This window comes from Balaenoptera acutorostrata, chromosome 10 (genome assembly GCF_949987535.1).
Source record: "Balaenoptera acutorostrata chromosome 10, mBalAcu1.1, whole genome shotgun sequence".
In the NCBI taxonomy this organism is placed as follows: Eukaryota; Metazoa; Chordata; class Mammalia; order Artiodactyla; family Balaenopteridae; genus Balaenoptera; species Balaenoptera acutorostrata.
In genome coordinates, this window is record NC_080073.1 from 71,742,841 (window position 1) to 71,757,272 (window position 14,432).

Consider the following 14,432-nt stretch of genomic DNA (forward strand, 5'->3'; position numbering starts at 1 on the left):
AAAGCCATGAGCGAGCAGGACCCAGGGTCAGCAGGGCCAGCAGGTTGCAAGAGCAGACGTGCACAGAGGTAGCAAGAGGCCCCGAGGGAGGCACGGGGAGTGTGCTGGGCTCTGGAGACGTGCTGGCTCCCGATGACCCCCCTACCCCCACCCCGGGTCCTGGCTCTGGCTCCCATTCCAGCTTGGAGGGCTCTCAGATCTCATGGCTGTATCTCAGGGAGGTTCATCACCATGCATGCATCCTAGGCCTGAGCTAGCTCAACTGGGTTTCCATGTCTGAAAATCAAGGGGGACAAAGTAAAACTGATTAGTCCTATGACCTGAAGCAAAGTGACTTGGGGTTCACCCTCGAGAGGCAGGAGGGGGGAATAAAATTATAGTTTAGTAAGTAGAAACCTAACAAATGGTTTCTATCTTTTCTGGAGAAAAGGGTATTGTGCACAGAAGAGGGGTGGTCGGGCTGGAGGCTGCCTGAATTGCTGCAGGGATATTCGCTCCCGTGGGCAGTGGACGCCTGGCGTGGCTTCACCGTGACTGTGGGAAACTATCTGTCAAAACTCTTCTCCTTGTTTTGACTCCCTTTGTGCTTGGGGATGTTTATTTACTAACCTTCTAATAACGAATCTACTTTGTTCCCTGGGAGAAGGGGCCCTGGATGGAGGCAGTTTAAGAGTTCCTGTCTATAAAAGAACATCCTCCATGGAAAATTAATAGATTGCCTCTCTGGTTTATGGTGAGTTTGATTGGCATTGGACAGCCTTCCTGAGTCCACCCAGCAAGGCCAGATCCTGGACGTTGTTTCATTCACTAAGGTAAGACCACCCTGTCAGGACTCTTGGGAGGCAGCCATCCATCTTTTTTTTTTTTTTTCCTGGCATTCTGACCAAATCACTGCTTCCTTCTTTATATATGACAATTATTAGTGTTACCTCTTGCCAGTTAATATACTCCACAGCCCTCCAGCTTGCTCAAATCCTTTTTTTATTGTTGTTGTTTGATCTCCAAAGTATGACAGCAAGCATTCAATCAATTCTATGAAGACATCAGTCGTACTGGTTATGGGCTGTCACTCCAATAACTGCATGTCTTGGAATTTCAACATTCTGAATTGTTACAGAAAGGACTTTCAGAAATCTGCTTTGCTCTTTTCATCTCTATATACACTGAGTCATCTCAGAAAGGTGCCAATCTGTCCTGCTTTTAATGATTCCTAGAATCTATATCCATTTAATTACCTTTTCTGACAAAATGTCTCTTTCACATGATCAGCTATAGTTTCAATACAACTGAAAATTATTTCTTCCTTTTTGAGTCTCCTTAAAGATGAACTACAATTTACTGGTCCCTCTGTATAACATCAAGTAATACACAGTCTGTCTTCATGCAACTAGGTTTCTTTAACAGGAATCACTCTCATGCAGTTGGTTAGAGGGAGCTGAGGTCAGTGTCATAGAGCAGACTCATGTGTTGACATAGGATTTTCTTCCTAGTAAATTCAAGTTTTACATCACCAAGAAAAGGTCGTTAAACACAAAACTAGCAGAGCTGAGCCCAGCAGGAGCGGGGGGAAGCTCAGGACGGAACACAGCCCTCTCCCCACACTCTTCCTCCTAGTCTATTGTGGTCAGTGTTCCTTAGAAGGAAGCGCTTCTTCCTTGTTGAGGGGCCCTTCCCATCTTTGTATGTGTTGTTCACGCCTCCATAACTCAGCCCTCAGCCCTTCCTATATGCTCTTCTACCACGATAGCCTCATTTTGAGGAAAAAAGTGGATGTTTTACATAGTGTTTCCTTATGCATTAGGAAGTTAACATGTCTTTTTAATTTATATCATTATTTTTATTAGCATTGCAATTGGTTTTGTTAGGGTACTAGTTATAAAATTGCATGGGTTTTGAGAGGTCTTCCCAGTCTTAATTTTTCTACAATCCCTGCTAGTTTTTTATCATGCAATTTTGCATTTATTCTGTTATAGCAGAGGCACCAGTACTTAAGCCAGTTTTTAAATTCCTCACTCACAGCTTTCTTTTTTCCAGGATAAATTACTCTAAACGTTGTAGTCTCTCACAGGAACTACTATTCATTCTTTTAGATGCGTCTTGTTTCAAGCCACAGATCAATATCTGAAAGGTTTGCAGTGAATATGATTGTTGTCGGCCCAACATTTCTTCCTTTGGAGAAAGATACCTCTTTAATTCCCTAAAAATCGTGTTCAGCTTGTGTGGAGCAGATGGGCTAAGCCCCGAGGAGTGGGCACAGGATCTAGGACCAGTCAGTCAGAGTGTTTCATTCCCCTGGATGCAGGGACTGCTTCAGAGATGGGTGTACGACCTCAGCCAGGCCAGTCATTCCTCCCTCCAGGGACTTTTGCCAACACTGTCGGAAAAGACCCTGTTTACTGGGATTATGAATTCTATAGACCACGTAAGCCTAGAGCTTTCAGAGGCACCTTCCCACTAAATGGGGAGAGGCTATCAGAGAACCTTGTCGAGTAGCACTGAGAGATGGGAGGAGGGGAGAGAGAGAGAGGAGAGGGAGGGGGAGGATGAGGAGGGGAGAGGTTGCATGTGAAGCCAACGGTATTCCTTGGATTTCCTGGTTACATGAGACAATAAATATCCTTTCATGCTTACAGCCAAACATCCTGGCCAATACAAGCTGAACACAAATTAATTAAATTTGTTTGATAAGAGTAATTAGAAAAATCGAACTAAATACTCTAACAGGCAAGCAGAGCTTATTATTTAAAATAAACTTGGTGGATTACTTAATAAAGCCAAAAAATCTACCTCATAACTTTTTCATCATGACTTTAGCTGCTTTTCTCTGAACCATCTCTCTTCCTGTAGAGAGGCAGAGCTCCCGAGGAAACACAGCGCACCTGGAAATGCTGGGCAGAGCGAAAGGGGGACGTCTCGACTTTCGTATTTCTTACTTTTGAGAACATAGTATTTTTTCACTTTATGGTGACATATTTTTATTTTGTGGTCCCCGATGATTTCTATGCCTGCCCTTAATCAGGCTTTCTCTAGTCCAATTTATTGGTGCTGGTTTTGGTACTTAAGCATAAGCACTTCATTACACCCATTCCCACTAAACCTCATCTGAGTTTTTGCTTTGAATTCTCTCATGTTTTCTGAAGCATCAGTAAACCCACTGAGCTGGAACTGTATAGAGCCTGAAAATACAACCCCTCTATTCTATTTTCCAAACCACTGAAAATGATAGTTGAAATGTGGGACACTGAATCCTACCAGGGATGCTGCAAGCCCGCAGTGCACCTTTCTGCAAAGTGGAAAAAAGGCGCCTCTTCCCAGGGCAGATACAACTGTGGGCCAGTGCACATGGGATGGAGAGCAAGGGTAGGCAGGGTGTCAGACCCCACTCACGCCTGCAACTGAGCCCCATTGGGCAAAAGGTGACCTATCATTAATCATGTTACAAAGACCCTTTTCATCTTCTTGGGCTATGTGTGCATGAGCTAGGGTCTAGTGTGAGCCTTTTGTTGGGCACATCAGATAAAGGGCAGAGATTCAGGAAAACTGAGCAACAGCTTAGAGAAATGTTAAACTCAGAAAAAAACTTCAGAGTCAGATAAATCTGAATTTATGGGGATAGTATACTGTATTTAAAAGTTTTGGAGTTGGACAGAAATGGACTTTGACTCCAGCTTGGCCATTTAGTAGGCCACCTCCCTGAAACTCCGTTTTTAAAAAAATCTGCAAAATAATGATAATATTATATTTCATAGAATCTAGACTACATCAATTGTAAGACCCTGTCTCATTACAGAGGTTTTTAAAATGAAAAAATGGCCAAGTGGATGGTCAAATGTTTCCTGACTTCAGAGGTGTTAAGACTGTAAAAATTGTGTATTTTAGACTCTATGACATAGGGTAATATCCACTTTATAGGTAATGACTCTTCTCTGTGAGGCTTAAATTAGATAATGCGCTTGTCAATTTCTTGACACGGCCCAGAGTCAGTGCTCAATGAAGCTGCTGGGGGTGTGATGGTTATTCGGAGTTGGTGACAAATGGTAACAAAAGGATAGACTTGATAGAGGTCTTCACAGCCTAGCAAGACAATCTGGATATAGTCTTTCCTTTAGGCCAGGGTGAGATACTAGAAGCCAATATGCACGAGGTAGGTCTAGAAGTAAACCTCAGTGGAAGATGAAAGCACAGAAAATGCACAACGGAAAATAGTCCTATGTATTCTGCTGATGGAGACCCAGATCTGAGTAATGATTTTCCCAAATCCCAAATGTTCAGGAGAAACATTTTTAAAAAGGGTACTGTTCAAATGGTGGGTTGGGGGTTCTTCTTTGAATGTGGAGTAGGAGAAAGAAAACTTCCAGAATGTTCCGTTAGCTTTTCTAGCGTTTCCTGCTCTCTGACGGCTACTTCTATTACACTGCCTGAGATTTCTGAAGTGATCACTGATTGGCTCCCCGGTGAAAACCTTTCTGTGCAGCGACCTGTGATGGGCATTTTCCTTTAGGCCTGGAGGGGTCTGTGGAGGGCGAAGAGGTGCCCAGACGTGTCAGTCAGACTCTTTCACCTGCCTCCACAGCAGCTGGTTCCTGGACTGGTCTAGGGTGGGCCTCAAGCCAAAGAACAGCCATTCATTGTCCTTTGTTGCCAAAGACAATTCTGCCAGGGGTAGCTCACTGATATAGAAAAACCAACGCCAGGATTTTAATAAGTTAAAAATGGCCTGGTTTATGCCGCTGCTTTGGAAGCCGTCTATTTCTTTCCCTACAGTTTGGGCTTTAATGGCATTTTTAGAGATATGATGAATGGAGGTGGGTATACATGAATGTGTTCAAAACACAGCCCCATGTGATGGAAAGCAGCCTAAATGCTATTGTGTATGGGACAGGCAAATGCAATGAAAATGGCTCTCCTTTCTGAAACAAAGACACCGTTATTTTTTGGGGAGATCCTAAGTTGGTTATTTCTTCCATTTCTGATTTCAACTTGTTTCAACATCAGGACTGATGTAAATGGTGTACAGAGAAGGACAAAAAAGGAGTTTGTGGCAAGAGTTTAATCTACCTAGTTTGGGTTGGCTTGTTATAAGAAAAGGAATTCATATGGAAGTTTCGGTTGACTGATTATGCCATGTAAAAATTAGATATTATGTGGTCACTCCTGAATGAATAGCCTTTAGGGATTTTTAAGAATGAAATTCAAGTGGCAGCTTGAGATCACGATGTCAGAGAAAAAGCAAATTGCCTGAGAAGAGACAGTGGCAACCTGAACTCTAAGCGTGTGGGCTGGCTGATGTGCAGATCACAAGCACAGCTTCCATTTCCGCTCGGCAGGCCAATTACATGTGCAACCCCCAGCATCTCACTCCTGCCCCGGGGCCCAGAGGCAGGATGTGGCTCAGTTTGGGAGGGGAGCTGAGTCATCATCCCACGCAAGTCATGGTACATCTGTGCCACGCTCCCACCTCCTGACTCTTAGATTAATTAAAGGACTTGTAGGGGAATGAAAATTCCACTTGATTTAATTTCCCCCTAGGAAAAATGCACTCAGTAATGTCATAAATCTCCTGAAACCAGTTTCCTTCAAGGTTGCCTTGGAAATTTTAAATATGTGTACAAGTTCCACCTTGTACTTCCTTAATCTTCACCTTGTGTCTGAGATGCAGCGGTGGAGGGGCTACTCCCTGTGGTCAAGCACTGTGAGGGGCTGGTTGAGTAATGGGGCTGAGTCTCAGCGATCCACTGACCTGGGCCCTCCTTGGATCAAGAGCACATTTGAAAGATGCTTGGCCAGGAGATGGGTCTTAGTCTACAATTTGCATAGAATGAAGTAAGAGTAACACTGGTTTTATTAGCACCACTGAACTAGCAGCCACTTTCTCGTTAGCAATAAATGTTTGAATTTTAACACTGATATGAGCCCTACTTATTATTATCTAGAAAACAGAAAGGTCTACTTGCCCAGGGCTTCTTCTAGTATATCTGGACTCTTTGTGTGTAAATTACAGACACCCTCTCTGGAAGATCAATTACATCCCTCAGACCCCGGGCCCCTGCCTCTTGGGCAGCTTGTAGGGCAGTCTCCAATTTGCCTAATCTCAAGAATGTGGCAAACTGGATTCATCAATGTATGTTTTCGCACCAAAATTATGGTGAACTTAGAATTATTTGTGACAACAACTCATTGTATTCAGAGAGAAACACTAAGTGTATTAGTATAGGCCACTGGTGCCTTCCATAATTAGCATAGTTCATTAGTGTTGGAACAGTTTCATTTTGGTTTAGAGAGTTAGATATTTTTCAAGAGCAAAACTTTATTATCACTTTCTGGGCAGAAACTGTTTATAAAAGGTCCTTCCTTCTTGTCTCCCCAGAGATGCAAACAGACCGTTAGGAACTTCCAGTCAGACAATTCTGACAAGCCGGCTCTGGATCCACTTAAGCCTGCTTCCCCTTCCCTTGCTATTGGTTTGGGTCACTGACCCCTTTGAGAATCAGATAAACTATGGATATTATCTCTAGAAAAGTGCTCCTGACCCCCAATTTTTTTTTCATGCAGTATTAGGAGTTTTGAGAATTCATGCCAAGAAAGGAGTTTTACATAGGATTTTAAGAGAGACCAATTACACTGAAGTAGTTATCAAAATTTAAAAAAATTTTGTGATATAGAAATATCTATGTGCTTTTATATAAATGCATTAAATAACAAGATCTGGGGCTTCCCTGGTGGCGCAGTGGTTGAGAATCTGCCTGCCAATGCAGGGGACACGGGTTCAAGCCCTGGTCCGGGAAGATCCCACATGCCGCGGAGCAGCTGGGCCCGTGAGCCACAATTACTGAGCCTGCGCGTTTGGAGCCTGTGCTCCGCAACAAGAGAGGCCATGATAGTGAGAGGCCTGCGCACCACGATGAAGAGTGGCCCCTGCTTGCCGCAACTAGAGAAAGCCCTCGCACAGAAACGAAGACCCAACACAGCCATAAATAAATAAATAAAATTTAAAAAAAAGAAGTAACAAGATCTACTGGTGAGTCTAATAACTCCTGTAATTTTGAAGTACTGATGAGTAGAAAAGATATTTTATGATGTCTGCTAACTGTGCTGTGAAATGAAAATATCTGTGATTTCCGCTGTGACAGGTGCTGCTACTTCTACTGCGGCCTGCTGCCGACATTCATCATTGGAGGGAGTGCTAAACTGCAGTTAGAGGTTAGTGAAAATAAAGATGCATTTTTCCTCCATCCAAGATCCTCGACCTTAAGTCAAGAATCTCTGAGACTCTGGAGATTCTTGGCCTGGTACTGGGCATGGCTCAGGGCTTGGCGGCCTCAACTCTTTCCGCTCAGGCCACAGAAGAGAACGTGGGGCTCCCTGTTTCCCTAACTGAAGTGACCTGAGGCTATTGTGAGCTTCCATATTCTGTAGGAAAAGCCAAAAGGGACATTCATAGTGGCTTCCGTCCTGTCCTCACTTACGAGAGGAGAAAGGTGAGGAGGACAAGGGGGACACAGGGAGTCAGCTGTGACCAGGTAACTCCTGCTTTCCCTAGCACAGAGACGAAGCCACAGGGAAGTTGCAGCTTCATGAAGCTGCCCCAGCCTGGGAGATGGGTCACCGTGTGTCATTCTAGCCTGGTGTGAAAGAAGCATTTTCCTCTCACTTTGACATAGATCTGAGGCATACTATTTTCGAGTTTGCCTGTTGCCTTAACCTCACGGGTCCAGGGATGCTCACTTAAGTGGGGGAGCCCTGCTGGGCAGCCTGTGCCCTGGGAAGGCACAGTGACTCATTCTTTCCTCTCATCCTCCAGGCGGCTTACTGAAATGGTGCTGAAAATTGCGCACCTGAGCCAAAAACAATAAGTATAAGCTCTGGGAGGTGTAAAAGTGTTCCATGGCACTTGAAAATGAGAAATGTCACTATAATTGTACAGTTATGACCAGTTGGACTATTGCTGGAAAACACCAGGAAAAGCAAAACTTTCTCATTAGGATGCTAGAGCTCAAGGCTGTATGAGGACGAAAAGTTCAAGTTCTAGACAAAAGAAAGTGCTTTCCCTGATGGATGGTAGGAGAGATGACAAAGTTCCAAGGAGAGGTGCTCTCAAAGCGGCTTCCTTGGCAGGGACCTCTTGAAACTCATCCTCACAGCTATTTGGAAGCACATCATGACCTGATTTTCACTAGGAAAATGGCCTGTGAAAGAGGCTCACAGAATATCATCTGCTTACCAATTTTACTTCTTGCTTCATTTATACTTTCTCCCAGGGCCTTTGCTTCGGAAAATCTGGAGGAAAAAAAAAAAAGAAATGAGAGCTTAACCTTTTCTGTTCATCCTAAATTATGTTTTAAAAATAAGAGCTTTCCGAGAGGTCTCTAAAATATTGTAAAGCTTTATTGAAAGACATAAAAGAAAATTTAAATGAATGAAATATATTAGGCTTAAAAGTAGAGATAAAATTTGTATTAATTACTGGTATCGTGAATTTTTACTCCTCTCTCCAGCATAGAACTTCATTCTCATAGTCTCTAATTTATGTAGATTTATCAAATCTACTTTTGATTCCTAGTATTTTATGATACAAGGGAACCAGAGTAAAGCACGGCTGTAAGCCTTCTGTACTGTGCTCTATTAATCACAGTGCCAAGATCTTAGAGTCAAAGAATACCTTTTTTTTTTTTTTATTAATTTTATTTATTTATTTATTTATTTATGGCTGTGTTGGGTCTTCGTTTCTGTGCGAGGGCTTTCTCCAGCCGTGGCAAGCGGAGACCACTCTTCATCGCGGTGCGCGGGCCTCTCACTATCGCGGCCTCTCTTGTTGCGGAGCACAGGCTCCAGACGCGCAGGCTCAGTAATTGTGGCTCACGGGCCGAGCTGCTCCGCGGCATGTGGGATCTTCCCAGACCAGGGCTCGAACCCGCGTCCCCTGCATTGGCAGGTGGACTCTCAACCACTGCGCCACCAGGGAAGCCCCAAAGAATACCTTTTTTTATTTCTTATCCTTTTTTTTTTTTTCTGACCAGCAAACTATGGCTGGTCATGATGTGGACCCGTCCCGTCACCAGTTTCTGTAAATCAAGTAGTATGGGATAGAACCATACCGATTCGTTTGTTTACTGTCTAAGGCTGCTCTCATGCTGCAAAGGCAGGGTCGAGTGGCTGGGACAGAGACCATAGGGCCTGCAGAGCTGAAAATATTTACTATCTGGCTTTTTCCAGCAAGAGTTTGCTTACTCCTGTTATATATGATGCTCAATCACAGTTTGGAAATATAAAAACAAGAAGAAAAAATCCCTAATTATCCCCTACCCAGAAATAAGCTCATTTTGAGATCCATCCAGTCTTCTTTCTGGCCAGTTCTTACACAGTTAAGATCATACCATATATATGACTTTTGTGCTTTGGTTTTTTTGTTTTTACTTCGCATTATTAGTCCTTCCCTATGTTATCAGAAACTTCTCCACTATCTTAGATTGCTGCCCACTAGTGCACCAGATGCTGTGTTGAGTTTACTTAATGACTCCTATTTTCTAACAGGTATTCCTGAGATGCCCGCTGAGAGCCCAACCTCGTGCTGGAGAAGTGTAGGAAATGGCCTCTGTAAAAACCATGCCATCCAGGCCCCTACACACAGCAGGCCCTTATGAAATGTCAATGCCCCATCCCCAAATCTTTCTGGATCCCAGTAACTCTCAGATGTCACATTGTTTCATCCATAAACGCTTAGTTGAGCAGGAGTTTGTTAGAGGAAGTGGGGAGAAGAGGGCATTCCAGGCAGGGGAACAACATCAGCGAAGGCCAGAGTGCCCCGAAGCCTCCGGGCTCGGTGGAAAAGAGGCGTGAATGATGTCACTGCTATTTTCCGAATGTGTCTGCTGGGCCTGAGATTGCAGACAGATGTTTCCAGGGAAGGGGACTAAATTTTCTCTTAGTGTTCGGTTTCTTGGAACTCCACCTCTGCCTCCTTATTAAGGGTGTTCAGGCTCATCACAGATGACATATGTCCTTTCCTCAGCTAGTGCCTGTCACCTTCCGGAGAGAAGTGCAATCCCATTTGATGCCATGAAGACTGAATTCAGCTCAGCAAACATTCATATCACGTGTAGATCACTGTGCTGGGCTCTGTGGGCTCATTCTGGCCTCTGTCCCCTGGGCAGACAGACTCTGAGGTCTGGTCCGGGCCACTCAGATGAGGACTATCTTCATATGAAGTTCTGCCAAGTGCGGGGCTCTAATTGTTTGGTGGTCGCTGCGTCCATCCCCAATACCTAGGATTTCATGGGGTTTGATAGTCCTCCATTGCTCAATGAGTGGCCCCTCTTATTGCCTGTTCCAGGGAGTTCTGGAAGCTTTAGATTCTTGGGAATGAGGAAAACACGAGGGCAGGGCTGCAAAGCTGCTGAAATGCATGTCAATGCTGGAGGAAACCAGAGTAGAGCTGGAGGAGGGAAGATCCTGCAGGCAGAATGGGCCATCTCCGCAGCAGCCCGGCTCAGAGAAGCTCCGACAAGCCTGGAAGGGAGCTCCCCAGCCTGGGCGGTGCCCACGTGTGCCTTGGGGGGCCACGGCGAGGAGCTACTTAGTGCTGCGGTCGACCATCTCCAAAGAGCCGCCCCACACCAGGGCTGGTGGACACCACCGGGAACCACGAGCTGTTCCATGCTCTCCTCTGCAGCCCAGCGCGAGCTAAAAAGGGCTTTCCCACTGAAGAGGTGAGGGCTGAGGGCCGTCCTGTCTCCGCCAGACCATTTTCCCTTCAGGCTGCAGTTGTCACTGCTCCAGACCACCCAACCCACATGTTTTCCTGATCTCCGGTTGTCAAGACAGACTCTTGCCTAAGGAAGCCTAGCCCTGAGGGGGAAGGAGGGGAGTAAGGGATGGCGGGAGAGATGAGAAAGAAGGTGGCCCCCGCAACTCTGCCCTGTTCCTCCCAGGTCCCTGCACCTCCACACCTCCCAGCCCGTCTCCCTCAGCCCCGCCCCCTCGCCTTCCTCCCGCCCCAGCCCGCGTTCTGATCTTCCTTCGGGGAGCCTCCGGACTCCTGAGCTTCTAAAAGGGGCACGTTGCCATTAGGGACGTGGTCCAGGTGGTTGAACCTGTGCCGACTTTCCCCAGGGGTGCCGCCCTCCTGGACAATATCTGAGGCTGCTGGGAGGAGGCTGGTGCGCGGGAGCCGCTGAGACTCCACCAGTACCACCTGTGAGCCCCTGAGGGTCTCCTACTCCCGGCGCCAAAACATTCCTATCGGGGAATCTCCGCGCGGCTCCACCTGAGGAGCGTATGGTGCTGGGGGCAGTTCCGGAGTGGGGCCCGGCAGACTGCTCTGCTCCCCCGCGCCCACGCAGAGAAAGCTCTACCTGGGGGGGAGGCCTGGGTTTGGAAGGGAGAAGGAACGCAGTGCTCTCGCTGTTCCTTCACAAGCCTGGCTCCCCGTGACATCCAGCCCTCACCCACCCAACAGCACCCGCTGTGCGCCAGGCTCTGTCCACAGAGTAGAAACAATTCTCTCCCGTTGGCTTGCATGTTACATCACCCACCTCCGTTTTTTGCCCTCTCTCCCTGGCTGCTGCTTCTCAGTCTCCTGTTCAGGCTTTTCTTCTGCAGCCTGTTCCTTAGATGTTGGTAATGGTCAGGGTTTAGTCTTAGACCCTCTCCTCAAGCTACCTCTTCTCTCTGGGCATTCTGTTCGTTCCACTGTAGGCAGTGCCTTCATCGGTCACCTCTACGGACACCTCCCAGATCTCCCTCTCGGCCCTGCTTTATTTCCTGACCCACTATCCAATTGCCCATTTGATGCCCTGCAGATATTTAAAACCCATGGGATCTAGAGCAGAACTGTTGCCCTTCCCTGAAGACCCCTCTGCCTTCCTCCCATCCTTTCTCCTCTCGCTGCACAGCACCCACTCACCCAGGTGCTCATGCCAGTAACCTGCACACCATCCTCTGCCCTGCTCTCCATTAGATCCTTCACTCAGCCCTGGAGTCTCGCCCATTCTATGTCCTCAGTACCTATCCTGACGTCCCACTGAGCTTCACCCTACTCCACCTGCCTTGGGAAGGAGCTGTCGCTCTCCCCCAGACCACTTCAACGACTGCTTGCTCAGCTCCCTGCATTCATGCTGCCTGCCTTTGGGCTATTTCCTACCTTTCAGTCTTTCCTGTCTTCTGGTCTAGGGTGATTAACTTAATATGTTGATCATTCATAGAGTGAACTAACATCCAATTTTCTTCCCCATCAGAGAGAAAGACCGTATGTCTGTATAGTCTGTATCTATGCCCTTTCTTTCCTCTGTTGACTTGTCCCTGACATGGTACTTTGGCTGCCTCTGTTATATTGTGATGAAGATCCACCTTTCATTTCCTTTACACTTTTTAAAAATACCGAAATAGAAAATTTCATCCCATTTCCCCATCAAGATGGCTGCCCTCTTGTCTCCCATTGAGCGGTTCCTTCCCTGACTCTCAGGAAGCTGCTGCTGCATTCACCTACTTCTAGGAAGCAGTTCTCACACAGTTTTCTTGGCTGCTAAGATTTCTCAAAGTCAATTTCAAATTGTCATTCTCAAGCCAAAAAGCAGTGTTTCTGAGTACCATTTCTGTGGCCAGCACTGCTTTAAAAAACTGTGGGAGGCTTAGAAGATTCTAATCTAATCTCTGCTCTCAGAGTTCATAATTCTTGTTGGAGACAAAGTGTAAATACAAAAAACAAATGGCAAAATAATAAAGGTTAAAACTGGAGTCTAATAGGAACCAGGGAACTCCTATTTGTCATGGACGTTATTTCCAGATGGTTCCACGAGATTTCTCGCCACTCTTGGTCCAGTTTTCCCATTGGCGTTAGATTGCTGTTCTATTCTCTATCTGAAGGATCCAACTGAGTGAAGGGGTGCTTTTCTTGGTTTAGTTCACATTATCAACGCCTTCGTTTCCAATTGCGGCTAATCTCCCCATTTATTTATTCTTTTGTTACTTAATGGGACTCAGTGACAGGGGATTCAGTTTGCATGAAAGATCTGCCACAAAAGAAAGTTAGCTGTGTGGTGCCCAGGCACTGGAATTTGTCATGCATGGGGTTTCCAGCCTCTCTTCATATTAGTATATACTATGAGGATGAGTCATGCCTGAAAAATGTAGTGATTTTCAACCGTACTTCTAGTTGAATTGTCTTCTATTGAAAAATCCGGCTTAAGAATTGGCTCACGTGCTCTAGTTCACCGAAGGGTAAATATCCCATTAATGTGCCAACATCTTGTTTCTGTTGTCACAGGCAGGCAGCACAACTTTCCCCAGACTGGGGGCACAGCTGAGATGTGCTAGAAGTTCCCTGTGGGGTAGCAAAGGGTGCTGGCAAGAAGGGGAAGAAATCGCTCCTACTAAGTAACACTTAAGTCTGAGCCATTGATGGTCCCCTCCTGCATCTCTGCATCAGCCTTGCACTCTGAGGGAGCTGAGGGAATTCAAAGGGATTTGGGCCACCAATAGTCCCTATATTTGAGCTTAGAAGCTACTTGCCATTGGCTAACAAGGCTGAGCTGCACCAAGGTTCGTGTGTGGGGTCCTAAGCCCCTTTTTCGTGGACTTTTCCAACAGGACGGCTCAACACCTGAGCCATCGGATGGCAGAGTTATTTGACGCGAGAAGCAGGGAATAAAGTGGGAGGCCAGGCCCGTGGGTCTTGGTGGCTGAGGATTATCAGAAAGGTAAGACTTTCTAAGAGGAAGTCTGCTACAAGTAGGGTTAGGGAACAGCAATTTAATGCTGCCGTGAGGAACACCCCTCTGGCACATGTCTGTATTCCCAGGACCGGTCAGTCCTCCCATAGATGGTCCACGTGGTGCTCCTGGTCACTAGAGGGAATGGGAGCAAATCTGTGGAAGGGATCAGGGTTACTGCAGACCGTTTCCTAAAGGGAGGCATGGAAGTCAGGCTTTATTTTGATGTCTGCTATTGGAGCACTGGTTGTAGTTATTTGTTTTCATATAAAAACATTTCTCTTTGTCCTCTGCCATCGCAGTTATGAGCATGTAATATCTGATAATTGAATACTCTCCGTGAATGCAAAAGAGGTTCCAATCCTGAGAAAAGAGTAGGTCATGGCTTACTCTCCCCAGTACCAAATATTCCTTTAATAATTGGTAACATTGAACAGATGTAGACATTTTAAAAATGTGGGCTGGCCTCCTGACTTTTCATTTGATTTTAAAAGACTGATTTACTGCTGGGAAAACCTCTTCTCAGAGGAGAGCTTTGTGTGAATTTCATTAATTCCTTTGCTTTATGGCCGCAAGGAAGATGGGACCACCATTATTACCAGCCCATCCTGTGTGATTTAGATGTATTTGAACCCCAAAGCACATCTGTCCCGTGGGCTGTCAGAGCTCTACTAATTCTTCTAGAGTTAAGTGAGCTCTGTGTTGGAAGCCCACAACACCCTCATC

The 14,432-nt window shown here is 46.0% G+C and overlaps 1 protein-coding gene across 1 annotated transcript in view; it reads right to left on the reverse strand.

Annotated features, from left to right (window-relative positions):
* Positions 1-14,432, reverse strand: part of KIF6 (kinesin family member 6) — a 399,233-nt gene that overhangs the window by 68,491 nt on the left and 316,310 nt on the right. Inside the window, exon 15 of the mRNA XM_007197919.2 lies at positions 8,222-8,277. Within this exon, the coding sequence (XP_007197981.2) occupies positions 8,222-8,277 (56 nt within the window). The remainder of the gene's footprint in view (positions 1-8,221; positions 8,278-14,432) is intronic.